The 26,958-nt window shown below is 43.0% G+C and overlaps 1 protein-coding gene across 2 annotated transcripts in view; it reads left to right on the forward strand.

Annotated features, from left to right (window-relative positions):
• The window catches only part of VPS16 (VPS16 core subunit of CORVET and HOPS complexes), a 190,055-nt gene that overhangs the window by 93,345 nt on the left and 69,752 nt on the right, over positions 1 to 26,958 (forward strand). For both annotated transcript variants that reach the window (XM_063430209.1, XM_063430211.1), the window contains exons 19-20: positions 19,082 to 19,189; positions 20,355 to 20,432. In XM_063430209.1, the coding sequence (XP_063286279.1) occupies positions 19,082 to 19,189; positions 20,355 to 20,432 (186 nt within the window). The remainder of the gene's footprint in view (positions 1 to 19,081; positions 19,190 to 20,354; positions 20,433 to 26,958) is intronic.

The following is a 26,958-nucleotide window of genomic DNA, read 5'->3' on the forward strand; positions in this document are numbered from 1 at the left end:
ATTTTTCTAATTTACCTAAATAATTGATGTAAAGAACAGTCAGCATAATTCTCATGTTATCAACTATTAAGAGTACAATTCAAATTTTATTGAAAAAACCTCCTAATGATAACAGTATTTTTTTTTTTAACATAAAAAACTTACAATGCACTGTTCCAAATTATTACACACAGTAAGTTTCAAAACACTTTATAGGTTGTAAAGAATTGAAAATTGTCATTTGTTGTGTTTGCAGCATATTTACTGAAATCAAAAGCTATTTCAATCAAACTTATAACAACATTTTAACTTTTTAAACATTTTAACAGGTCGGTCACATTACATTTTAACATAGGACCCCTTATTTGATAGCAGCTTCACAAGTCGTGCATCCATTGAACTTGTGAGTTTTTGGACAGTTTCTGCTTGAATTTGTTTGCAAGATGTCAAAATAGCCTCCCAGAGCTGCTGTTTGGAAGTAAACTGCCTCCCACCCTCATAGATCTTTTGCTTGAGAATGCTCCAAAGGTTCTCAATAGGATTGAGGTCAGGGGATGATGGAGGCCACACCATTTCTCTCCTTTTATCCCCATAGCAGCCATTGATGCAGATGTATTCTTTGCAGTATGAGATGGTGCATTGTCATGCATGAAGATGATTTTATTACGGAAAGCATAGTTCTTCCTTCTGTACCAGGGAAGAAAGTGGTCAGTCAGAAACTCCACATACTTTGCAGAGGTCATCTTTACACCTTCGGGACCCTAAAGGGGCCGACCAGCTCTCTTCTCACCTTGCTGACGTCGCAGCCTTGTTGGAACAGGGTGGCCATCCACTACTGAAAAACAAAATATTTAATCTTTGTGACACTTAAATAGAATTTGCATAATAATTTGGAACAGGGTGTATGGTGAGTGAAAATTAACTTACAATGTGTAGAGCTTTTTCACGGTATAGGCTCTAAACTCTGTAGCCTCTTGTGCCTTTTAGGTGGCAAGCAACAACCTTTCTTCAAAGGATATTCTTATCAGGAGCTCCCAATATGGTCCATGCAAATGAGAAATAATAAAGAGACAAAACGCTTTCTAGGTGTTGTAGTTTCAAATTATGTCAGTTAATATGTGACAAAAATAAGGTGCTTACCTTGAAAAGAGCTTTTTGACATCTAGCTCCAAGTTAAAAAAAACTTGTGTCACTTAGGGGGTGACACTCCCCTCTCCTTTCTGGAACTTGGATCAGATGAGGAAAGAACAGATGGAAAGTAGAATGTAGAATATACCTTTTATTACCTTCAAAAAGATTTTAAAACACTGTGCAAATAAAACATGGGCAAAATAAAGGTTCTCTTCTCCTGTCTCCCGAGACGCGTTTCGCCTGGAATGGTGGCTTTTTCAATCGGTGTGTCAAACTGTCCGGTTCCAACTTTAAATGTCGGTCTGTCCCGCCCTTTTTTCTCAGTAGTCCAATCTCCTTGCGTGGTTCTCAGCTCACCAAGGTTGGGTCAGGCTTTCTCTAATGATCCATGTTCGTTCTTGTGAACCCACTCGCAATACGCCACTTCCGGTTTACGATGGGAACTACTGTGTACAGAGTGCTCTGCTCCTTCTTAGTAATACTTAATTTCCTGTCCGATCTTCTGTTTTCGAATGATAGTACAGTCATTTCTCAGAATATATATTCCACAATAGTTCATAAATGGTAGAAGGGGAAATAAACACATAAATAGCTGATTTACAATTGGATATTATATATTGGATATATATCCAATTGTAAATCAGCTATTTACTTAGTGTACTGCTGTCATGTATATGTCATCTATCCTATGATTTACAATATGACTCATACATGTACCTTAATACATATTATTTAATCATATATTCAAATAAATGATCATTCTTGACTCGTGTATATTTATATACTCACTTTCACAGATATATCTATGAAAAAATTATTAAATAGGTCTTTCTAAAAATGAAGTTAGATACTTTGATATTTGAAGGAAATTGTTTACATTTATTATTAAAATTGTTGATGGGGGAATTGATATCTTGGACTGCTCAAACAACTAAAGATTAATCAAAACATGATTAAAAATGATTGTTAAAATTTTAAGAAGGAAAAAGTGTTTTAAATATTAAAAGATATATATATAAAAAGTATAAAAAATGTATATAGACAGCTCCTGAGTGCCCAACTCTATCACGCAAAATAACAACGGCATCTCAACATCCACACCCTTCCTGAGACCAGATCTAAAATCAGGGCACCGTCCTGAGGAGGCCGATGCCTTTCTCTCTTTGTCACCAGATAAGAAATACCGCAGCCGAGTCTCCAGAGCCTACCGCATGGACGGCTTGCCACACGCAACCGCAGGGGAACACACGCTGCTTGCTTACCAGCCAGTTCGAAGCATGGGGAGAAAATCCCAAAAACCACCCTGCGACTGCTGCAAGAACGCAGCACGACATAGGCCAGATGTTGCTGACCCCGACCCCGACGCCGGCACCATCACGAGACTCACGGAAGAACTCACCCACGAGAGACCCGTCACCCTCGCAGTTCGATGGCGGGAAATCACCCCGGAGTCATAACCAGACCACCCGAGAGGCTAACAGCGCACCAGTATTAATGGCTGCAGCAAGACAGGACATACAGGAAATGCTCACTGGCCTCCAATTCAACCTCAAGAAAATGTGGGAAGCTGACCTAGCAATACTCACCACTGAGGTACAAGCCGTCACAGCGCGCACCCAGGCCACAGAAGAAGATGTGCTTGCTCTGCAACAAGGCCTCAAGGCATTAGGTGACAGGGTACAACATCTACAAACGGCCCAAAACGACACCAACAGACAAGTGAACATCCTAGATGACAGGGGCCGGAGAAAAAACATAAAGATAAGAGGGAACTGTCGCACTTCGTAAGACGGCTGGTGGCATCCCTTCTACCGGCGAAACAAGCTAAGTACTTCACATTTGACTGGGTATATAGAATAGACAAATCCCCTAGAGCCCCAGCCACAGCACCACGAGACATCATCCTTAGATGCCAAGCAGTAGCCGATAAACTGGGACTAACAACGTCATTAAAGGGTTCCCCCTATAATTTCGAAGATTGTCACATATCCTTTTTTCAGGACCTAAGCAGGGCCACCGTGCTATGGCGCAAGAGTATGCAACCTCTCACAAGGACACTGCAAGCGGAAAATCTGACCTACCGATGGGCAACCCCAAACACCCTGTGGGTCACAAAGGAAGGAAATACATATAAAGCCACAGCACTGTCAGATGCACCTTCATTCCTGGCAGCGCTGGGCCTACACACAAGAAGCACCCCAGTACAAGGACTGTCCCGCTCTCCAGCCCGGTCTGTCACTGACACACCCTCACTTAAACCCAGAAGAAAAATGGGACCCACCACCTGAGGGTTCACTAATATCCATTTAGCTTCTATAGCACTGTACATTACTTTTTCTTTTTGCAAATGTTCTTGAGTTTTATATGCTCCTCTCATTCGCCTCTTACTTGTTAAAGCCTTGCAAAGTAAGTTACCTGCTGGCACACTCCACCCAAACACCTGCACGGAGAGGCGTCAGAGCCTCAACTGCCCTAGACCCCTGAAAAACATGTCAGGCTCACAACGCGCTCACTTCCCTCCACCCCCCTCAACACCCCAGGGTACAGGGGCAAGGAAGGGTTAGCACCGGAACATAAACCCTCGGATCACTCGACATGCCTTTCACGGCAACCGCCAAGCCCCACACCATTATAGCCCTCGCCACACAACCTCCCAAAAAGCTTAGACGAGCGACTGCCACAGACGACACATAGGTCACCATAAAGGAGCAACACCTCCATGACTAATCCCGACTGAGTACAGCGCGACCACCCACCTGCAGACACGAACTCGAGCTTCTAAACTAAGCCCTACCATGATTCATTGTGTCCCCAGAATTGTTCCCACAACCTGTACCCACAGGCCACCGACCACATTGCCTCACCGCACACGAGACAGACCATGTGGGACACACCTCACGGAAACCACGGACAAACAGGGCCAGACTGCTATACATAAAGTGGAGGTCTCATAAACAGGTCACTCCGATACAATCACACAGGCCAACTTATCAAAAAAGTGCAAACGTATTGGCAGCCATACCTGATGTTGAAATGTTAATTTGTAAAAGAGCCGAATCCTGATTATGTGGAAGTGGCATGTAAAAATGTTTTGTACCGTGCAACATGCACCAAAAAATAAAGAATTTGAAAAGAAAAAAAAATGTATATAATATTATGTTTAAATTTAGAGGAATAGTAAACTTCAATAAGTGCTAAATGGAATTTTTTAGAGAGGAGGAAACTATATGTATATGTGAAACTTTAGAATCATAGAAAATGACACAACTCAAAGTCTACATTCAGGCCAAATGGATTGAGAGTGTTCAAATTAAAAATTCATTTCATCTCATTTTTTCCTAGTTTTTTAATCACATCCTCATCTCTCCGGTTAACATCTACTTTTTGGATCGCTAAAAATTGAAGAAAATGGGGATCACTATTGTTTTTCAGTTTAAAATGAAGTGATACATTGTGTTGCTCATATCCCTTTTTAACCCCTTAGTGACCAGACCGTTTTTCAATTTTCTTACCGTTAAGGACCAGGGCTGTTTTTTTTTGTTTTTTGTTTTAATTCTTTATTTTTGTTGTGCACATTATGGATAACATCCAACATAACATACCGCTGTGCCCCAACAGCTGCAGCGGGGTTGACTAACATAGAACATTTGTGTGGATCAAACAGACATAACGACAGTTGTTTAGCACTTATTTAAAAAAAAAAACAGTTTGAGCATGTGTGTTGTGTGTTTGGGATGGGTAATTGGATTAGGTGTGAGCGTGTGGCTTGTAGTAGTGAGTTGTGAGGTGTTTTATTTGGAGTGGTGTGAAGTATGGGTCTGGTCGGGCTGTTCTTTGTGGAGCTATCGCGTGTGTAGTGGTTGTTGCTGATGTGTGAACTGGCCCTCCTTAGGTATTGCCCCTTACCAAGGGGGTGGCGGGGGGGGGGGAAAGCTGGCCCCGTTTCTTCATAGTGGGGGTCGAGGGGTGGTGAACCTCTCTGGAGGCCTCTCGTGTGTGTGACTCTGCAGCATATAAGCAATAACATTGGGCAACATAAAACAAGTTCTGGAATAGCATGTAGCTAGCAGGTTTTCAGTTCCCTGGGTGTTCAGGTCCCTAAGTGCATGGTCGGTCTAGCGGCTGGTTCGAAAGGGACCACTCGGGAGGGGTTACAGCTGCGGGTGTTTGCCCGTCCTTCATCCGTCGTCACCTGGGACGGCAGGCCCAGTGCCCTGAGGAAGGTCGGGGTGTCATCCGGCGACGAGATTTTGTGTACGGTCCCTTCATGATTTACCACCAGTAGTCTGGGGGACATCCAGCGGTATTTGATGCCAGCTGTTCTCAATTGGCTTGTAAGAGGTTGGAGGGATCTCCGCCACTGCAGGGTGGACCTCGTGAGGTCTTGATAGAAGGTAAGGCTAGCGCCTTCGAAGATGAGTGGGGTCCTGTCCTGCAGTGCTGACCAGATAGATATTTTGTCGTGGGAGTGTGAGAATCGGACTATGGCATCCTGTACAGCCGATGCTGGGGCTCTGCTGGACTTGGGTAGGCGGTATGTCCCGTCCAAGGTGACTTTTTTGGCTTGTGCAGCCGGTAGGATGGTGGCCACCAGTCTTCGCACATAGTGGGGGAGTTCTTCTGGGGTCACTGTGTCTGGAATGCCCCTTATTTTGAGATGATTCCTCCTGGACCTGTCGTCCAGTGTGGCTTGGTGCAGGGAGAGTGCTTGTTGCATGGTCTGCAGGATAGTGTCTTTTACCAAGTTCATATCTTGTTTTAGGTCGGCAACATCCCCCTCTGCTGTTCGCACTCTGTCAGTGACTTTTTGTATGTCTGCCTGTATTGCTGCCACGTTGGACGCCAGTAGGTGTTTGATTTCTCCCACCAGGTTTTGGAAGTCCCGCTGGGTGACCGGAGCAGATCCTTCCCCTGCAGCTGGTGTGGGGAGCCCAGTGTGTGGCCGGACGGGCTGTGAGTGTGGCATTGTTGGTGGGGGGCCTTTCGGGATCTCTGCAGACCCGTTGTACCCCGGCGGTGCCATTTTAGATGGTTGCTGCCGTTGGGGTATAGTGTCTGAGGTCTGCGACCTGTCTGATGTGGTCTGTGGGGGTGATTTTGGTGACTTACGTCCCATCTCGGCGGGTGTTGTAGCTTGCAGTGCCGGCCTCTCCCCCGACGTAGCCGGCTGCGTGTAGGCGCCAAACAGTGCCGCCAGGTCCAGGCTTTGAGTGGTGAGGTAGGCCCTGGTTTTTCGTTTCTTCCTGGGCGTTTTGGCCGCCTGGAAGAATGGCATATGGCGTGTCGGGGTATGTCCTCTGCGCTTTCGGGTGAGTTTCTTTTGAGTCAGAGTGTGGGTTTTTGGCTTATTTTGAGGGTTTTGTGATGGAAAGTTGCGGAGCTGGTGTTAATGGCGTCCGCTCCGGTTTAGGCGCAGGCTCCGCCCCGACCAGGGCTGTTTTTACACTTCTGCAGTGTTTGTGTTTAGCTGTAATTTTCCTCTTACTCATTTACTGTACCCACACATATTATATACAGTTTTTCTCACCATTAAATGGTCTTTCTAAAAATACCCTTATTATCATATCATATAATTTACTATAATTTTTTTTATAAAATATGATGAAACAATAAAAAAATAAACTTTTTCTAAATTTGACCCCCAAAATCTGTTACACATCTACAACCGCCAAAAACACCCGTACTAAACCGTTTCTAAATTTTGTCCTGAGTTTAGAAATACATGTACTTTTTTGTTGAAGGGTAATAGTTGGAGGGTAATAAGTACAAGTAGCACTTTGCTGTTTCCAAACCATTGTGTGATGAACTGAGCCTCGTCACGTGTTCTTGGAGGAGCCTGCTGGCCAGCCTCTTACCAAAAGACTATGGGCCCTTTAAAAAACGTGAACAGACTTGGTTCGTGGGATTTTATATTTGGTTCGGGAACCAAACAGCCGCACAAACCGGAGACCACCCTGGAGCTCGTTAAGCCTAATTGTACTTTGTAGCAATTTCCACCGTAGTGTTCTGAGTGTTCGTCTGGGTGGCAGCAATTCCTATGGACGACCACGCGGTGGCAACCATCTTGTTCCCACGAACGCAGGCAGCGGTGTTTGGGCTTGAATCTCATGAAACTGAAAACGGACACAGAAACTTCCGAACACCTAAGGACTTCCAGCATCGCCTGGGTTCGGTTCTACAACACTTAGAAAGGCGCTGTTCGGTGGAAACGTTTCCACGAACAAGGGGGTCAAGCTCCAGGGTCAAGCTTGACTCTGTTTGGCAGCTTGTTCATTTCTTAACCCCTTAGTGACAGACGCTTTTTTAATTTTCTTACCGTTAAGGACCAGGGCTCTTTTTACATTTCTGTGGTGTTTGTGTTTAGCTGTAATTTTCCTCTTACTCATTTACTGTACCCACACATATTATATACCATTTTTCTCGCCATTAAATGGTCTTTCTGAAGATACCATTATTTTTTTTTTGTAAATCTTTCTTTTATTATGGCATATGCGTTATGGGGTACAGAAGAGAAAGAGGAGGCATTGTGGGGTAACATGAGTTAACGATAACAAGATGGTATGCAATGCACCTCAAAGAAAGATTGCCATGTGTTTTTTTTTTTTTTGTGAAACAATCATGCAAACAGAGTGATACAAGTTTGGTTGAAAAACAAAAGTAATAAAGATAGGCTACGTATACATGTCTGGTGTTCATAGCTAAACAAGATATGACAATTTGGTCTAAAGTGTGATAATGCTTATGCCTATTCTTCAAATTGAAGCGAGTAGTAGTCCAGAAGTGTCTACACTATTTCAGTGTCTAAATTTCATTCTACAGTCGTAGTATTCTCTGTTTAGAGCTCGACATTTAACTTGTCTCATGTATATACGTCTATCTAGACATTCCAAATAACATTTTCTAATGTTATACGTTTTTTAAATCTTTAATTTTACATATTATCTCTTGATATTTCCTTCCTGTATATTTAGGTTTATTAAGAGTAATTTTGTACAATTATCACCTTGTATTCTTTTCACTATTAAAAGTTAATTTTTTAATTATATATTCACGGCAGTGTTTCTCCTCTTTCTTCTTACCATATTCCATTTAGGTTTAACCCCTTCACTGCCTTACTACTTTACTTTATAGTAGGCTTCTACTTTGCTAAGTTTCACCCTAAGGTATTTCAAATGGTGATATTTTAACACTTTACATGTACTAATTCTGCCACCAGTCTTTGTCAAACTTGTGGGTAGTAATTTTTTTGTGTTATGTTTCACACACATTGTACTTTAGGCATAGACTCTCAGTTCCTGTTATGTGTTACTGACCAAAAACACCTCAAGCAGCAATTAACGGAGGTACCCGGTCAGGCGGTCCATCACATTTGGTGTCAGCGGTGGGATGGCTTCCTAGGGAGTATAGAAGCATCCTGGAGACACCAGAATCATTATGGATTTAGAATTGAGGGCAACGCTAGCATTCGTACAGCGCCACTGTCTACAGCGGTATGGAACCAGCTAGTGCCCGGACTGCGTTCGCATATGAGGAGGAGTTTTGCTGCAAGTTGCAGCACCACTTGACCCAACAGGATGGGCCTGTTTCAGAGGAGACTATACTGGACTACAGAGATGTCACTAAAAAGGAGCTTTGGGATGAGGCCCTGGAGGGTATATAGCGTCGGCGTGGTGAGAGTCTCCCCGTCGAGGAGCAGCGGCTTCAGGTACGAGGGGCGCTGCGGATGCCTCTCCTGGGAGAGCAGCCCCTGGATGAGTGGGTGATGGAGCTCGAGCGCCTGGTATAGAAGGAACTTTGGCTCGACGACGCGTACCTGGCGCTATGGTGGTACATGTTTCAGTATGTTCCCTGGATGGGTGAGCACGACAGGTCTGAGGGCAATTATTACGATGGCCCTGGCCTATTATGGGAGGCCTTTGCCGAACCAGAGTTCGGGAGTGCTGGAGGGTCCCAATTTTTGAACATACACGACTATAGGGAAGCCCGGCTGGATCTTCCTGTAGCTGACACCTAGGGCCAAACCTGATCCCTCTTGCCACCATGGAATGGGAGCTGGAGCAGGATTACAAACACCTGCTCAGCTCAATTCGGCCCCAATATACCCTGCAGGGAGAGCAGGAGAGCTGGGTGGCAGACCCAGACCTACAACCCTACAGGTGGGATGACCTGGCTGAGATACCCCTGTTTCGCTACTAGCTCCAGTAGTAGGGGACTTTATCAACTGGTTCTGGGAAGACCCCTAGTCGGTAGGTGAAGATGGGACTGAGATCTCTCCACCGGCCCTATACGGATTTTGGGCAGCCATCCCAGATCCCAAACCACAGCCAGAGCTACTGGGAGTAGGGACAGTCGGTCCGACTCCCCAGCGGCAGTATGGTTTACGGAGAGAAGAGACAACCGGTCTCTCTCTCTAGCGGCAGCCAGCATCACAGGGATATGAGATTGTAGGTCCCTCGTCCCTGCAGATGGTCGTTCCCACTACCCAGCACCAGGCAGCGTTCCCGGGAATTGAGACAGTCGGTCCGACTCCCCAGTAGCAGTATGGTTCCTTGGGATAGGAGACAATCAGTTCCTCTTCCCAGCGGCAGTACTTGTTAACAGGAGACAGGACAATTGGAGCGCATGGTGCAGATTGGACAGATGTCTCTGCACCAGCCCTACAGAGATGTTGGGTAACCTTCCCAGAACCACAACTGGCAGGTGGAGATGGAACCGAGGTCTCTCCACTGGGACTACAGGGATTCTGGGCAGCTGGCCAAGATCCCCAACTGCAGCTGGAAGTACCAGGAGAGGGCAGTCGGTTCTACTCCTCAGCGGCAGCATAACATCCAGGGAGAGGGGATAATCGATCCCCCTCCCCAACGGCAGCCGGAGGTGTATGATTCCTCCTCTCAGCAGCAGCTGCCAAACTGGGTCCTGAACAATATGTGTTCAGCAATATTTCCTGAGTACGGTAATATCACTTATGCATAGGTTTGTTTCTTGCCATGAACATGCATATATTTTAAAAGTTGACACCCAAAGGTATAGTATATGGAGTGTTTTGATACCTTTGATGCAACCGTTTTAACCAAAGAAAAAATTGGAGAAAATGTGTGGTGGTAATTTTTTAATTTAAATTTTTATACACACAATTGTGTGTGATTTTAGGGAGCCTGTTGTTGGTTATTGCAAGAAAACACCCTAGGTTGTTTTCTGCAAGGCCTCCTGAGTACACGCATGCCCCCATGCATAGGTTGAACTTGATCACAAAAATAGTCTGGCGCAGTAAAAGTAAAAAACAAAGTCAGGAACAGTAAACGTAACAAAAAAAAAAAACTGAATGACAAATGTAAAAAAAACAAAAACAAAAACTGACCTTTGTGTGATACCGCTTGAAGCAGTCCCCAATTCAGAGTCCAGGCTATCCAGGGCAATCAGGGCAGTAAAAGACGGTGTCCATTCTCTGCCCCCTTTTGAAACAGACTCTGCATCTTTTTTGAGGATTCTGCTTTGCCGCAGTAGGAGCTCCTTGTCTGGTTCGTGGTGTGGTAGAATCTTGAGTTTGGTGTCGGGCTATTCTCCCGGGTATCCCCGACATGATTTCTTGTCTCTGGTGTGCCCCCCCATCCATAAGAACTTGCGTCCGTCATTATAGTGTGCCAATGTGGTTCTTCCAGAGGAAATCCTTGATTTAAGTTTCTGCCTTCTGTCCACCAACTCAAATGTTGTTTCACCTGAGGAGAAATATACACTGCTCAAAAAAAAAGGGAACACTTAAACAACACAATGTAACTCCAAGTCAATCACACTTCTGTGAAATCAAACTGTCCACTTAGGAAGCAACACTGACAATCAATTTCACATGCTGTTGTGCAAATGGGATAGACAACAGATGGAAATTATAGGCAATTAGAAAGACACCCCCAATAAAGGAGTGGTTCTGCAGGTGGTGACCACAGACCACTTCTCTGTTCCTATGCTTCCTGGCTGACGTTTTGGTCACTTTTGAATGCTGGTAGTGCTTTCACTCTAGTGGTAGCATGAGACGGAGTCTACAACCCACACAAGTGGCTCCGGTTGTGCAGCTCATCTAGAATGGCACATAAATGCGAGCTGTGGCAAGAAGGTTTGCTGTGTCTGTCAGCGTAGTGTCCAGACCATGGAGGCGCTACCAGAAGACAGGCCCTGCAAAATGACTTCCAGCAGGCCACAAATGTGCATGGTATGATGGTATGAGGGCCCGACGTCCACAGGTGGGGATTGTGTTTACAGCCCAACACCGTGCAGGATGTTTGGCATTTGCCAGAGAACACCAAGATTGGCAAATTCGCCACTGGCGCCCTGTGCTCTTCACAGATGAAAGCAGGTTCACACTGAGCACATGTGACAGACATGACAGAGTCTGGAGACACCGTGGAGAATGTTCTGCTGCTTGCAACATCCTCCAGCATGACCGGTTTGGCAGTGGGTAATGGTGTGGGGTGGCATTTCTTTGGGGGCCGCACAGCCCTCCATGTGCTCACCAGCGGTAGCCTGACTGCCATTAGGTACCGAGATGAGATCCTCAGACCTCTTGTGAGACCAAATGCTGGTGCGGTTGGCCCTGGGTTCCTCCTAATGCAAGACAATGCAAGACCTCATGTGGCTGGAGTGTGTCAGCAGTTCCTGCAAGATGAAGGCATTGATGCTATGGACTGGCCCGCACGTTCCCCAGACCTGAATCCAATTGAGCACATCTGGGACATCATGTCTCGCTTCATCCACCAATGTCACATTGCACCACAGATTGTCCAGGAGTTGACAGATGCTTTAGTCCAGGTCTGGGAAGAGATCCCTCAGGAGACCATCAGCCACCTCATCAGCAGCATGCACAGAGGTCATACAGGCATGTGGAGGCCACACACACTACTGAGCCTCATATTGACTTGTTTTAAGGACATTACATCAAAGTTGGATCAGACTGTATAGTGTTTTTCCACTTTAATTTTGAGTGTGACACCAAATCCAGATCTCCATGGGTTGAAAAATGTGATTTCCATTTTTTTATTTTTGTGTGATTTTGTTGTCCGCACATTCAACTATGTAAAGAACAAAGTATTTCAGAAGAATATTTAATTAATTCAGGTCTAGGATGTGTTTTTTTTTTTTTTGTGTTCCCTTTATTTTTTTGAGCAGTGTACATTTAAAGACAATTATGTGGCATAAAGAACCATGCACATTTTTAAAGTGTTAATGAGGTTTAAACAAGTGAAGTATACAAGTGAAAATCAGTATGAAAGTAGTAAGTTAGGTCATGCATTAAGTACTGTGGTAACGGTTAAGCAAAGCTCACTAATCAGCAGTAGTAAATAATAGTTGTAAGGATTCTCAAGGTAAATCAGGCATCATGTGACACTGTGCTTTGAGTGTCTGGCTAAGCATTATAGTAGTAGTGTCTTGTAGCTGTGCTTGAGTAATAGGTGTATGCTGTGCCCCACGCTAGGTAAACGGGATAAAATAACCACTGCCTCCCCCCCCCCCCCCCCATGTATAGACTGTGGAGAACTGTGTTAGGTAAGCTGTACTAATCTTAGGCATTGGTGAACTGTGCAACAGACAGGCATTTCAATGGTAAGACTGGGTCTTGTCAGCAGGGTGTCTCAATGGCAGCCAACGTGTTGTCAGTCCCAGACCCAGGTAGTCACGCTCAACCCACGCCGAGACTTGGAAACAGGTGAGTGTAGTTCTGAGGTATTGCTGGGCAAGGGCATTGCGTGGTCGCTTTCCAGCCCAAAGCCTTGTTATGAGCCTTCATTATGACACCATGGACGCGGGGGCTCGTGACAGAGTCCAAGTCCTTGTTTGAGGGGATGTAACAGGGTCTCCTGGGTGTTTGGCACGGCTTGCGGCGAGGGGTCATCTGCCTTTGCGGTCTATGCGGTGGGTGAGCTTCGCGGGTGGCCTTTGGCCTAGGTGGGCCATGCTTGTGAGGTACAGTGGCTTGTTGGATGCTTGTGCACAAAGGAGTTACATGCGCCCCGTGCACATCTTCTTTTCGCAATTCCACGTTCCCATGAGCCGGTGCCATCCCGGTCCGTGTTTCCAATTTTGCCCAGAAGTGGTTAAAAAGCCTATCCAAGCATTGCTGTAGGCTGATTTGCAGACCTGGTGCAGCTGGTGGTAGTCGTAGCTTGGCTCAGGTGGGCCCAGCCTCTATTTTGTATGGTAGCGTGGCGGTCTTAATCCGCACAGTGGCTGTCGTCTGTAAGTGACATAGTGTAGCGTTACTCACCTTTTCCAGGGGCCGGCCGCGGTCCTCTCTTCAAGCCGTGCGCGGTCATGCTGCTGCACGAGCCGCGCGCGGCTCATCCGACTGCTCACACAGGAAGGCGGGCAGTGACCGCGAGAAGCGGTCACGTGTCCCGCCTGAATCTAAGAGCGCGCCGCGAGTCTCGGGCGCGCTCTTAAAGAGACAGTGGGAGCCTAAATTGCCAAAAGGCTCCCATTGGCCCCTGTCATGCCACACACCCCATACACTTGCCTTTTGGGGGGGTGGATATGACAGGAGCCAATCACATTAGTTCAGATGCTATATATACTTACCCTTTTCCCTTAGTTCCTTGCCCTATCGTGGTTTCTGTTTCAGTTCCCTTTAGCGCTTGTTGTGTTCAGTTGTGTTCCTCCGTATTTGACCTTGGCTTTGTATTCTTACTTTGTTTTCGCTTTATCCTTGTCTGTTCTGTTTGCCGGCTTGCTGTTTCCTGTGTACCAGACCCCGGCTAGTCCTCGTTTACGCTGTCTCTTTGTGCCATTGACCTCGGATCGTTCCCGACTCTGTACTTTTCCTATATACGTCGAGTCCGGCCATTCTAAGGTCCGGTAGATGTATCTCTCCTCTGTGCTGTCTTCTGTTTAGCTGGATTCTGCGTGTAGGGGTATATTCTCGTTACATTACGATAGGGCCATGGACCCCGCAGATTTAGCTCAACAGATGGCGTCCCATGAGGCTAGATTTGTAGAGCAGGATCACCGAATGGATCAGATAGCCCAGGCTCAACAGACGCTCTTAGCTAGAACCATTCCAGCAACCACACCTAACGCTCCTACACCCCTTCTTCCTGAAGTATCTACTATGCCTAATACTTCGGCCCATTTAACACCTCCTCCTAGGTATGGAGGGGACTCTAAGACATGCAGAGGGTTAATTAACCAAATAGAATTCCACTTTGAGATGTATCCACGTTCATTTCCCACAGAGAGGTCCAAAGTTGGGTTCTTTATGCACCAACTTACCGATAAAGCACTTGAGTGGGCAAATCCTATTTGGGAGGCTAATGGACCTATGGTGCATGATTTCAGCAGTTTTCTTACGGCTTTTCGCAGAACTTTTGACACAATGAAAAGGTCAAAGAATGCCGCAAGAGCATTAATGAGAGTTAAACAGGGTTCTAGGTCTGTGGCTGATTACGCTATTCAGTTTCGTACCCTTGCCTCACAGGTTGATTGGACCAACAATGGGTTAACTACTGCCTTCATGGAAGGTTTATCAGACTCTATATTGGATGAGGTAGCAGCTAAGGAGCTTCCTATTGCCTTAGAGGACCTTATTGACTACCTCATTGACAGAGATAATAGGATTCGTGACGGGCTCTATACTAAGAACAGGAATAGACGTTTTGTTACACCTATTCACCCCAGAGTTAATATACCGGAGAGTGTTAAAGTATCTGAGGAGGAACCTATGCAATTAGGGGTTGCCAAACTCTCTAATACTGAGAAGTTACATAGGAGAAGGGAGGGACTCTGCCTATATTGTGGTAAGAGAGACCATATGGTAAAGGATTGTCCTTTGCTCCCGGAAAACTCTCGCACCTAAGACCTTATAGGGGACTGGCCTTAGGTGTGATTTCTAAGTCTCCTACATTGCCTCCTAATCGACTGCTTCTCCCTGTTTCTTTACATATGGGAGATAGTTGTATAGTTGAAAACATATACGCTCTGGTTGACTCCGGGGCAGCTGAAAATTTTATAGACTCTGGTTTTGTAAAGAAAAACAACATTCCCATCAGAGAGAAGGAGATACCCTTGGGTGTTGAGGCCATAGATGGTAGACCATTAATTTCTCCAGTTGTTACACATGAGACTGCACAGTTACACATGTACACAGGGGTTTTGCACTATGAAACCATACGGTTCCAGGTCATCACCTCTCCCTCTTCACAGTTAGTGTTAGGGTATCCATGGTTATACGTACCCACAATCCCATTTTCGACTGGGAGTCAGGGCAGATAAAATCATGGAGTGAAGCCTGCCACGAGTCTTGTACCATTGAAGTCACGCCTGTGAATTCTATTAATGTTCCTACCATTCCTCCTTTGTCTACGGCTATACCCTCTCAGTACTTATCTCTAAAGACTGTCTTTGATAAAAGAGAGGCCGTCAAATTACCGCCTCACAGACCCTACGATTGTGCTATTGACTTGTTGCCTGGCACCATACCTCCCAAGGGCAGGGTGTACCCTTTATCGGTTCAAGAAAACCGTGTCATGGAGGAGTATATTAAGGAATCACTAGAAAAGGGGTTTATTAGGAGATCCTCTTCTCCGGCTGGAGCGGGGTTCTTCTTTGTATCGAAAAAAGAAGGTGATCTAAGACCGTGTATTGATTATAGAGGTCTAAACAAAATCACCATCAAAAATGCATACCCTATACCGTTAATCACAGAATTGTTTGACAGGCTCAAACATGCTAAGGTATTCACCAAACTGGATCTTAGAGGAGCATACAATTTAATACGTATAAAAAAGGACCACGAATGGAAGACAGCATTCAACACTAGATCAGGCCATTATGAGTATACGGTTATGCCATTTGGGCTTTGCAATGCCCCAGCAGTATTTCAAGAATTTATTAATGATGTCTTAAGAGACTTTATTCACACGTTTGTTATTGTGTACTTGGATGACATTTTAATATATTCTACAGACTTACACACTCATCAGACATGTTACGACAGTTCTGAAGACCCTTCTTGCTAATGGTCTTTATTGTAAACTAGAAAAATGTCTATTCGACCAATCTGAAGTCCAGTTTTTGGGGTATTTAATTTCCGCTAAGGGTTTTCGTATGGATCCACAGAAGCTCGCTGCTGTCATAGATTGGCCTCTACCGCAAGGTCTGAAAGCCATTCAGCGTTTTCTTGGTTTCTCCAATTATTATAGACGTTTTATCAAAGGTTTTTTTGTCTATTGTAGCTCCCATTACCCGTATGACAAAAAAGGATGGCAATACTCGTGTCTGGTCTACCGAGGCACTTCAGGCTTTTGAATTTCTTAAGACTACGTTCCCTCTGCACCTATTTTACAGCATCCTGACCCTCATTGCCCTATATACTTGAAGTTGATGCTTCCGATATCGGGGTAGGTGCTGTCTTATCTCAAAGAGAGTCGCCTGAAAAGCCATTGCATCCTTGTGGCTTCTTTTCTAAACAAATGTCCAAAGCAGAAAGGAATTATGATGTAGGTAATCGCGAACTCCTTGCTATCATTTTAGCACTTAAAGAATGGAGACATTTGTTAGAAGGCACTAAGGACCCCATCCTCATATTTACGGATCACAAGATCCTATCCTACCTTAGCGAAGCTAAAAGATTGTCTTCCAGGCAGGCTAGGTGGTCACTGTTTTTGTCTCATTTTAATTATATTATCACCTATAGGCCAGGTGATCGCAACACTAAAGCAGACGCTCTGTCCAGACAGTTCGAAACTATTGACAAACAGGAGATTGATGTTACTCCTGTCATTCTCCCAGACAGGATAATAGCAACTACTATATTGTCTATTTCCTCATCCCTCTTGCAGGCCATACAAGCGAAACAAAGCATGGCACCTAGCGAGAGGCCTAATGATAAATTGTTCGTTGATGTTCCAGAGAGACGGGATATTCTGTCACTTTATCATGATACTAAGACTGCTGGACATCCTGGTATTTCCAAAACGGTGTCAGCTGTTTCTCGGTATTTTTGGTGGGATACCTTACGAAAGGATGTCACTGACTATATAAGTGCTTGTACTACTTGTGCCTGTATGAAATCCTCTCGTAGAGTTCCGTGTGGGCTGTTGCATCCGTTACCCGTTCCCGACAGACCTTGGTCTAACCTGTCAATGGATTTTATTGTTGAATTACCCCCTTCGAATGGTAACACAGTCATCCTGATGATAGATCGGTTTTCCAAAATGGCTCACTTTGTGTCTCTTCGCAAGTTGCCCACATCCAAGGAACTGGCTTTTATCTTCGCTAGAGAAGTATTTCGGTTACATGGTATTCCCTTATCTATTGTGTCCGATAGGGGTAGCCAATTTATTTCCAGGTTCTGGAGAGACTTTTGTTCAGAAATGGGTATTTCTCTCTCATTTTCTTCCGCTTACCATCCCCAGTCTAATGGAGCTGCTGAACGTGCCAACCAGCCTCCGTTGTTTTGTGTCTCACCATCAGGACAATTGGTCTGACCTGCTTCCTTGGGCTGAATTTGCTCGGAATAACGCCACTCTTGATTCTTCCGGCAAAAGCCCTTTTTACGTTGTCTATGGCCAGCATCCTGTTGTTCTTCCGGCTGCATTCTCCTCACAGGGCATGCCAGTTCTGGATGAGCATTTGGCTGGTTTGCGTAATACTTGGGAGCAGGTTCAGCGTTCTTTGGTGGACTCTGCTGCTCACCAGAAGGCTCAGGCTGATGAGCATCGCAGAGCGGCTCCTTCCTATGTTGTGGGGGACAGGGTTTTGCTTTCCACACGGAATATTCGCCTCCGGGTGCCTTCTATGAAATTGGCCCCCCGATTCATTGGTCCTTATCGTATTATACATAAGGTTAATCCTGTTTCTTATGCCTTGGGTCTACCTAAGAATCTGCGTATACCTAATGTCTTTCACACCTCATTGTTGAAGCCTTACGTACGCAACCGCTATACCCGGCATGCTCCTCCTCCCCCTCCTGTCTCTGTGGAGGGTCATGAGGAGTTTGAAGTGTCTGCTGTTCTTGACTCTCGTTTCCTTAGGGGTCGGCTTCAGTACTTGGTACATTGGAAGGGTTATGGGCCTGAGGAGCGCAGTTTGATTTCTGCTGATGCTGTTCATGCTCCCCGCCTTGTGCGTTCTTTCCATTCGCGTTTTCCTGCCAGACCTGGTCCTGCCCGCCCGGAGGGCGTGTCCTCAGGGGGGGGGTACTGTAGCGTTACTCACCTTTTCCAGGGGCCGGGTTAAGGTGACCCTTGCAGGGTGTCTCCGGGTTCAGAAACCTCCTCCTGACAATAATTAGGGAAGCTCCGGTCAGCAGGAACGAGTTGTCAGGAAGTGTACCCTGATTTTCGGCTCCAGACTCGGGAGCTCGTGTGGAGCACATCTGGTCCGCTCGGCAGTCAGGCTCCGCCCCCTTAAAATGGTTTTACTTTTAATTACATTTTACAGCACAATAACTTTAGAAGTTATCTTCTCTCTTTCAAACTTTAATCATAGATATAGGACTGTTGCGGGCTGTAGCAGGCTATTAAGAGAGTTTGAGTATAGAAAATGTAAGGAAACACACTGTGCAGTAATTAAAGTTTAAAACTTAGACCTATTTTAGCAGGAAGTATGTAGTATTTCATTTATAATGGAAGATAATTGAGGAGTGCAACTGCAGGGGCATAAACCTGTTTCATTAAGCTAACATTTGGTTTTGGTGCTTAGTGTGTCCCTTTAAGCTAAAGTTTCTTTGGTGCCTAGAGTGCCCCTTTATGCTTCCATCTCAGTACGTAAATTGGTTGATTTCATCCCTTTTTGAGTGTAGTGTTTTTGACCAGTGCTGTAAATGTGTTGATAGCTGTTCCAGCAGTAGCTGATGATTGTTGCAAGTGATGTTAACTACATTGATTAAATGCTGTGTAGTAAAAAACAAACAAAAATAAACATTGATTATGTTTATGAAACTGTATAACTGTTTATGTATAATGCTGACAAATGTAATCTTTATCAGTTCTGCAAACACCAAGAACCTGAGACCCTCAAAGATCTGTACAATCAAGATGATAATCACCAAGAACTTGGAAACTATTTTGTTCGCTCCAGTTATTCATCTGAAAAGGTAATTACTATGTGTAAAATATGCAACAAAGGGATTTGTAAAATCTATTCAAAGTCAACCAGTCAGCAGCAGACAGAAATTCTCAGCAAGTGAGGATTATGAAGAGCAGAGTGTTTATAATTTAACAGTGCAAATATTGCGGATGATGTTATTCTTAGATTTGATCTAAATAATTGTATTTTTGCAAAGTCAACACAATTAGCAATACATTTTGAAATATGATGTATTCATACAGCCTCTTTCATACCTCCACAGACAAAGAATTGCCTGAAGACAGCATAAATTCAACTCCATTGACGAGTTACTGAAACACAATATTGCCATAATAAATAGAGAACTCCTTTCTGTTCTGATCTTATATACTGATCTGATAACATATTGTCAGTAACCAAATAATCTGGAGAATTACTTTAGCTAATAAAGTAGTTTTAGTGTATAGATCATTCCCCTGCAATTTCACTGCTCAATTCATTGTCATTTAGGAGTTAAATCACTTTGTTTCTGTTTATGCAGCCCTAGCCACACGTCCCCTGGCTATGAGTGACAGAGCCTGCATGAAAAAAAAACTGGTTTCACTTTCAAACAGATGTAATTTACCTTAAATAATTGTATCTCAATCTCTAAATTGAACTTTAATCACATACAGGAGGCTCTTGCAGAGTCTAGCAAGCTATTAACATAACAGGGGATAAGAAAATCTTAATTAAACAGAACTTGCAATAAATAAACCTAAATAGGGCTCTCCTTACAGGAAGTGTTTATGGAAGGCTGTGCACGTCACATGCAGGGAGGTGTGACTAGGGTTCATAAACAAAGGGATTTAACTCCTAAATGGCAGAGGATTGAGCAGTGCGGCTGCAGGGGCATGTTCTATACACCAAAACTGCTTAATTAAGCTAAAGTTGTTCAGTTGACTATAGTGTCCCTTTAACTTGTATACATTTTAATGATATGATAGAATATGAAAGGATTGAAGCAGTCATAAATCATGATACAAACTGGTCAGAATGATGCTGATACAGATAGGTATTGTATTTATGTCTGCAAAGCAGTATGTAAAATATCCTCTTTATGTTATATGACATATGAAAATGTATTCCCTACATTTTCAATGAGAAGAAAAAAAAATTGACACATTTCTTGTATATGAATTTCTGCTTTACAGAGTGTGGAAGGCCGTGTTGCTGAGCTACAGAATGCTGCAGATGAATACAATAAAGCCAAAAACGAGCTGGCAGCCAAGGTGAGATTATTTAACAGCAGCCCCTATGGGTGTTTTTCTATCTTGGTAAAGAAAATATTTTTGGTGGCATATTAATAATAATAATAATAATAATAATGGCGAAGAAACGGTAAAGAGTGGATTAACCCCTTAAGACGCATGATGGAAAATTTCTGTCATGCAGTATTTTTCAAGCAAGGTCTATTACCTTGCTGGTAACTATGAGCCCCAGGTATCATTTGATACCTGGTGCTCCTCTCTCTCATCTGGGGCCAGAATTAGTGGCCCCAGACTGACCAATGCTCTGTTTGCAGAGCTCAAAGTGAGCGCTGCAAACAAGCATTTAAACGGGATTTAAATCCCCACTATTACAATTTGGTGTGATCAGGGTTAAATCCCTGCTCACACAAGGGAGTTCCAGGTATCAATGGGAACCCGGGGTCCCCTCGATCAGCTGGGGACATTTTTAGTGACCCCAGCCTTTTTCATGAGCTACATGCAGTGCTGGAAGTCAGCGCGGCATGTCTCTGCTTAAATAGGCATTTAAATGCCTATATCTAGATTGTGGTGTAAGCAGGGTTAAATCCCTGCTCACACCAGGAAACCCAGACTGACAGCTGAGGAACATGCAGAGCTCAACGTGAGTTCGGCATGCAGCTGTTTAAATCCCCATAGACAGCAATGCAGTGTGAGCAGGGTTAAATCCCTGCTCACACTAGGAAACCCAGGTATCATTAGAAACCTGGGGGTCTCCTCTGTCCGCTGGTAATCCACGTGAGGCTCAAGTAGTAAAACCCAAGAGTAGTAAGTAGTAAAACCCAAGTAGTAAAACCCAAGAGAATAATATCCACGGTTAGTAAAGTAATCCAAAAGTATGCCAACACGTTTCCCAATGACTGGACGACACACAGCATCAGGAGCAGAACTGAAGCTTTATTTACACACTCCACTTTTAAGCAATTCTCCCATGCAAGGTAGACACCCACAATAATTATACAGTACACCAATCATACCTGGGTTACCACCCACACATCTCCTCCCCTTAGTATGACACATAATCCCATTATGCAGGACACATTTCTCCACGTTTTCTGGATGTACCCCCAATACTAGGGATACACCTATATTACATCCCCTGATAGCCCTGATCTGGGTGAACAACACTCTCAAAAATCACCCAGATCGGATCAGGGGTTAGGGAGTTACAGGGGTATGTTCGTATGTCTACTGTCAGAGGGTGAAATGCACGAAAATACCGGGTTATATGGCTTGGGCTTGGATTCGGATAAATCCACTTGTTCGTGGGTGTATTTCGACCGAACGGTGGGCCTTTCGGTAGTTTCTATACGAAATGCTGGAAGTCTGGAGGTCTCAGCGATTTTGGTTCCATACACTCGACGACCAAACACCGCTGATCCTTTGTGCGGCAAGATGGCCGCCACCACGTGTTCGTATGCCGAACGGGGTCACCTAGAGAACACATAATACATTCGGCTAATTGCTAATGATGTGGTTAGAACGTTGATGTGGGAGGTAAATGAGGGACACACTTCACTCTGGGGAGGTCTGATTGTTCGGTAGTTTGTTCGTATGTCGAACGGAGGAGTTTTTACCGAACAACCAGTCGAATTCTACATACAATGGATAGATACACAGGGAATACAGCTGAAATAACATTGTAACAATAAAAACCTTGGGGCAGCCCAATGTAATCCGCTACACCCAGGTATCATTAGAAACCTGGGGATCCTCTCTGTCAGCTGGGGCTGAACAGACCCTGGAGGGTCACCCTCTATGCCCCAATGCTATTCTGATCAGTGCTGGGCATTTTCAGTTGCTCAGCACAGATCGCATTGCATTGGGCATAGTGTCTTCCATGTAAGAGATGGGAGACTGCAATACTGAACATAGCAAGTAGATATGGCCAGTAGCAACATACCACTGTCTGTTTTAGTTTAAAATCCCTTTACTAATATCAGTACTGATATTAGTAGAGGTAAACCTTTGGGATTAAGATTAAATTAAGGATTATTATTCGGTTTAGAATAAGTACTAGATTTATTATCCGGTTTATTATTACGTTTATGTTTAAGATTTATAATTAATTGTAGTATTGGGATTATGTTTCAGATTAGGATTAGGGTCAGCATGGGCATCTCTTGCTGAATATAGCAAGGGCATTTCTCTGCAGGGGGAATCATTTTAACACTATTGCTAAAGGTAGGATTGAGATTGGGATTAAGATTATAATTAGGGTTACACATGGGATTACGTTATGGGTTAGGATTGTGGTAAGGGTTTATTATTAGATTGAGGGTTAGATTTGGGATTAGGATTTGGTTTAGAATTAGGGCTTGGTTTAGGATTAGGGATTTTGATTGGGATTAAGATTAAGATCGCTACTTTACAAAGATATACATATGGGGTATATTTGTACTGAGAAGATGTTGCGGAGTACAGCTAATATATTTGTATGACAGTGGGACACACGAGATTTAAAAAATAAGCATCAAAAATACTATGTGTATGTAAAAATGTTAAAATAAAAATGAATACCACAAACTTTGAAACAAAATGGTAACAAAGTGTCACTTCAATAAAGCTTATAATATTTTATGTGAGAGTCCCCATGGTGTCCACTTTTGTAAATGGTATGCATTGGAGAAGTAATTTAAATATATGAGCCACTAAAATGCCCCAAAATGAAACAAAGACCCATAGTCAATTTGCCATTAAAAAAAAAAAACAAAAAAACAACTGTACTGGGCCGGGTAAGATTTTAGCCCTGTGTTTTTTCACAAAAACCTGGCTACGGTATACAAAGGGGGTCATTTTGTACTCAGGAAATATAGCTGAGAATAATTTAGTGATTTAATTTACAGTAGCATATATCAATTTTCCAAAATTAACCACTAAAATACAACGTGTGTATAAAAATGCAAAAATAAAACAATAAGATAAAATTTGAAAGAAATTGGTGCTAACATAACTGTATAATAAAGCTCAAAATATACCATATGACATAGCCCGTGGTGTCTACTTTCACAAATGGTATGCATTTATAGGGTAATTTTAACTGTCACACTGCTACAATGCCCTAAAATGTGATCTAGACACATCAAATCCATTTATCAAAATTCTAATTGTAAAAACTGTAATGGTCAGGACTCTTAAGGCACTGTAGCTTCACAGGATAGTGGCAAAGACATACATTGGGGGTATTATTTTATTCAGAAGAGTTTGCTGTGCATAAATATGGGGTTTTGATCACAGTGGCACATACTAGACTTGAAAAACGACCCCAAAAAATGTAATGTGTATGTAAATAATGCAAAAAAAATCTATTTTACCACAAAGTTTGAAATAAACTGGTGAAAAGATGCCATCACGTTAAGGCATACAATATACAACACTGTAGTGTCTACTTTCACAAATGGTAGGTCCTTGAGGGATAAATTCAACAGTTAAACTGCTACAATGCCCCAAAATGAGACTTGCCCCCATCAAATTCATCTATCAAAATTATCACTGTGAAAACTGAAATGGTCAGGTCTCTTTTATGGCACTGTAACGTCACAGGATAGTGGCAAAGGCATTGATTGGGATATCGTTTTACTCAGTTGATATGGCTGAAAACAATATGGGGTTTTCTACAGCAGTAGTATATATCAGCTTTATAAAATACACATTAAAAATCCTTGTTTTATGTGTGTTTGTTAGAAATCTGAAAAAAACACAATTTTTACTACACTATTTAGCAGAGATTGGTGGCGAAATGGCCATGTTAAACGTGTCAGAATACCCTTTGGTAAATAGCCTGTGATGTATGCTTTATATAAATATATACTTTTGTGTGGCAATTTTGCTTTCTGTGATGGCTATTAAGCTTACAAGAGAAACATACCAAATTCTAAAATAGCTCCACATTAAAATTTTATTTTACTCTTTGTATTTTGTGATCTGTAACTTTCAAAATAAGCTGAAATCATAGACATATTATGTACTCTGAAAATCAGAACAACTAATTGAATATTTAAAAAAAAAAATGACTTTCCTTAAGCTACACGTATTATACACACATTATTGCCTAAACTGTGGGAAGAAAAACATTTTAAAAAAAATGTTTTCATTTTTTTTGATTTTTTTAATAATAAATAAGAATTTATATATGTATATATCACATCAGATTAAAGCCCTTTTTGTCCTTTAACCCCTTAAGGACCAAACTTCTGGAATAAAAGGAAATCATGACATGCCATGTGTCCTTAAGGGGTTAAAAAAACAATGTATAACATGTGTTGGTGCAATAAATAAGAAAAATGCAAACGGAGGTTGAACACAAACAGCAAAAAATGCTTGTGTCCTTAAGGGTAAGTCCAGTTTTTGAAGCTGCGTCCTTAAGGGGTTAAAAGGCCATAGAAACGTTGGATACATTACAGTGTGACGTCTACATCCAATCAATTGCGTTTTCTGACTTTTGTTTTGTGTGACTATTATCAACAGTGATTATAATCCAAACTAACCAGTTTACTTTCGGTAATGCTTCTGGATTCAGAAAAGGTATTGTCTTAGTTATTGCCCAACTTTTGATTTGCTGTTTAAAGGGACACTCCAGGCACCCAGACCACTTCTGCCCATTTATAGCGGATACATTTAGATCTTTTTAGGTAAAGCTTTATAATTTGAATGAATCTCCCGAAATATCTAAGATAGAGAATTATCTAAAAAATTCAAAATTAAACAAAATATCTGCTCTCCAGAGGGGGTATTTAAATAAAAAGATTACTGAAAAGGAAGTTGAAACTGTAATTAATAAATTGGAAAATAGCAAAGCCCCTGGCCCAGATGGGTATTCTAACCTTTTCTTTAAGATATTCAAAAAACATTGTTATTAACAGATACTTTCAATGAAATCGCGGCTAAAGGGTCTGCCTCGCAGGATTTACTAAGAGCACATATAATTCCAATACTCAAGCAAGATAAAGCACCCACGGAAGTAGCCAACTATAGGCCTATATCCTTGGTGAATGTAGATGTTAAAATATATGCGGCTATTTTGGCTGAAAGGCTGAAGGAAATTCTGCTGTCTCTGATTCACCAAGATAAGACAGGATTTATGATGGGCAGACAATCCAGTAATAACTCTCGTCGAGTATTGGATATTTTGGATTGGGCTCAGGCCGAGGGAACTCCCCTTCTGACCCTGTCGATAGACGTGGAGAAAGCCTTCGACAGGGTCGGATGGGAGTTCCTTCGGTCCACTATGGAACAGTTTGGCTTTGAGGGGTGCTTTTTGGAAGCAGTTGGAGCAATCTATTCTAATCCCAGGGCGAGAATAGTGGGGCGGGAGTTATGCTCAGGGTGGTTTAATATCACTAATGGGACAAGACAGGGTTGCCCTCTGTCTCCGTTGTATGTGCTAACTATTGAACCCTAAGCTAATAATATTAGAAATAATAATTTGATTAAAGGGGTTGGGCGACAGGAGGATGGTTGGAAAATGTCTGTATGAAGACAATATATTAATATCTATAACTAATTCTCTTGTTTAAAGGGACACTCCAGGCACCCAGACCACAATTTGAGAATTATAGTTTAGTCTCTAAAAACAGACTGAATATAAATAAAACAACAGTTCTGGCGACCAACATCCAAACTGATAATTTAATAGCTTTAAAGAAAGAGTATGAGTATAGATGGACCGTAAAAGAATTTGACTATTTGGGCTTGGTTATTATGGCAGACCCTAGACGAGCCATGGAAACAAACTTTTTTTATATTGCTAAAGCAGACTAATGCCTTACCAAAAGAATTGGGTATGTATGAAATATCTTGGTGGGGTCAAATTAACACCACAAAAGCTATATAATCCCAAAATGGACATATTTGTTTTGGATGCTCCCCCTATCGATTTCTTTGCATTGGCTCAATATTATTCAAAGTATCATTACAAATTATATTTGGAGAGGTAAAAGACCCAGAATCAACACATATTCGCTGTCAAAGAAAGGATATCAGGGTGGGTTGGGTTACCCTCTAATTGTACAGATATATCAGGCTAATATGGTGGTTCATGCTAGTAAATTACAGATAAAAGACTACCAAACTCAAGCATGGTATAACCCCTTAAGGACACATGACGTGTGTGACACGTCATGATTCCATTTTATTCCAGAAGTTTGGTCCTTAAGGGGTTAACATTGAATCCCGTAGAGCGGGGATAGATAATTTAGAAGTTCTCCTATAGGGAGATGTGGGTAATAATAACTCTCTTCTCAAGTTTGCGGATAACTCCTCTCTGATTCTAACGCAAACTCTTAAAGAATGGAAGACTATAAAAAAACATCTTAAAGGACCAGCTTAATGAAGTGGTATGGGTGCCAGGTCCAGCTAGGGTTAACCATTTTTTTTTTTTATAAACATAGCAGTTTCAGAGAAACTGCTATGTTTATCAATTGGTTAAGCCTTCCCCCAAATCCTCTAGTGGCTGTCTCACTGACAGCCGCTAGAGGCGCTTGCGTGATTTACAATGCTTTCCTATGCGACC

Source organism: Pelobates fuscus, chromosome 8 (genome assembly GCF_036172605.1).
Source record: "Pelobates fuscus isolate aPelFus1 chromosome 8, aPelFus1.pri, whole genome shotgun sequence".
In the NCBI taxonomy this organism is placed as follows: Eukaryota; Metazoa; Chordata; class Amphibia; order Anura; family Pelobatidae; genus Pelobates; species Pelobates fuscus.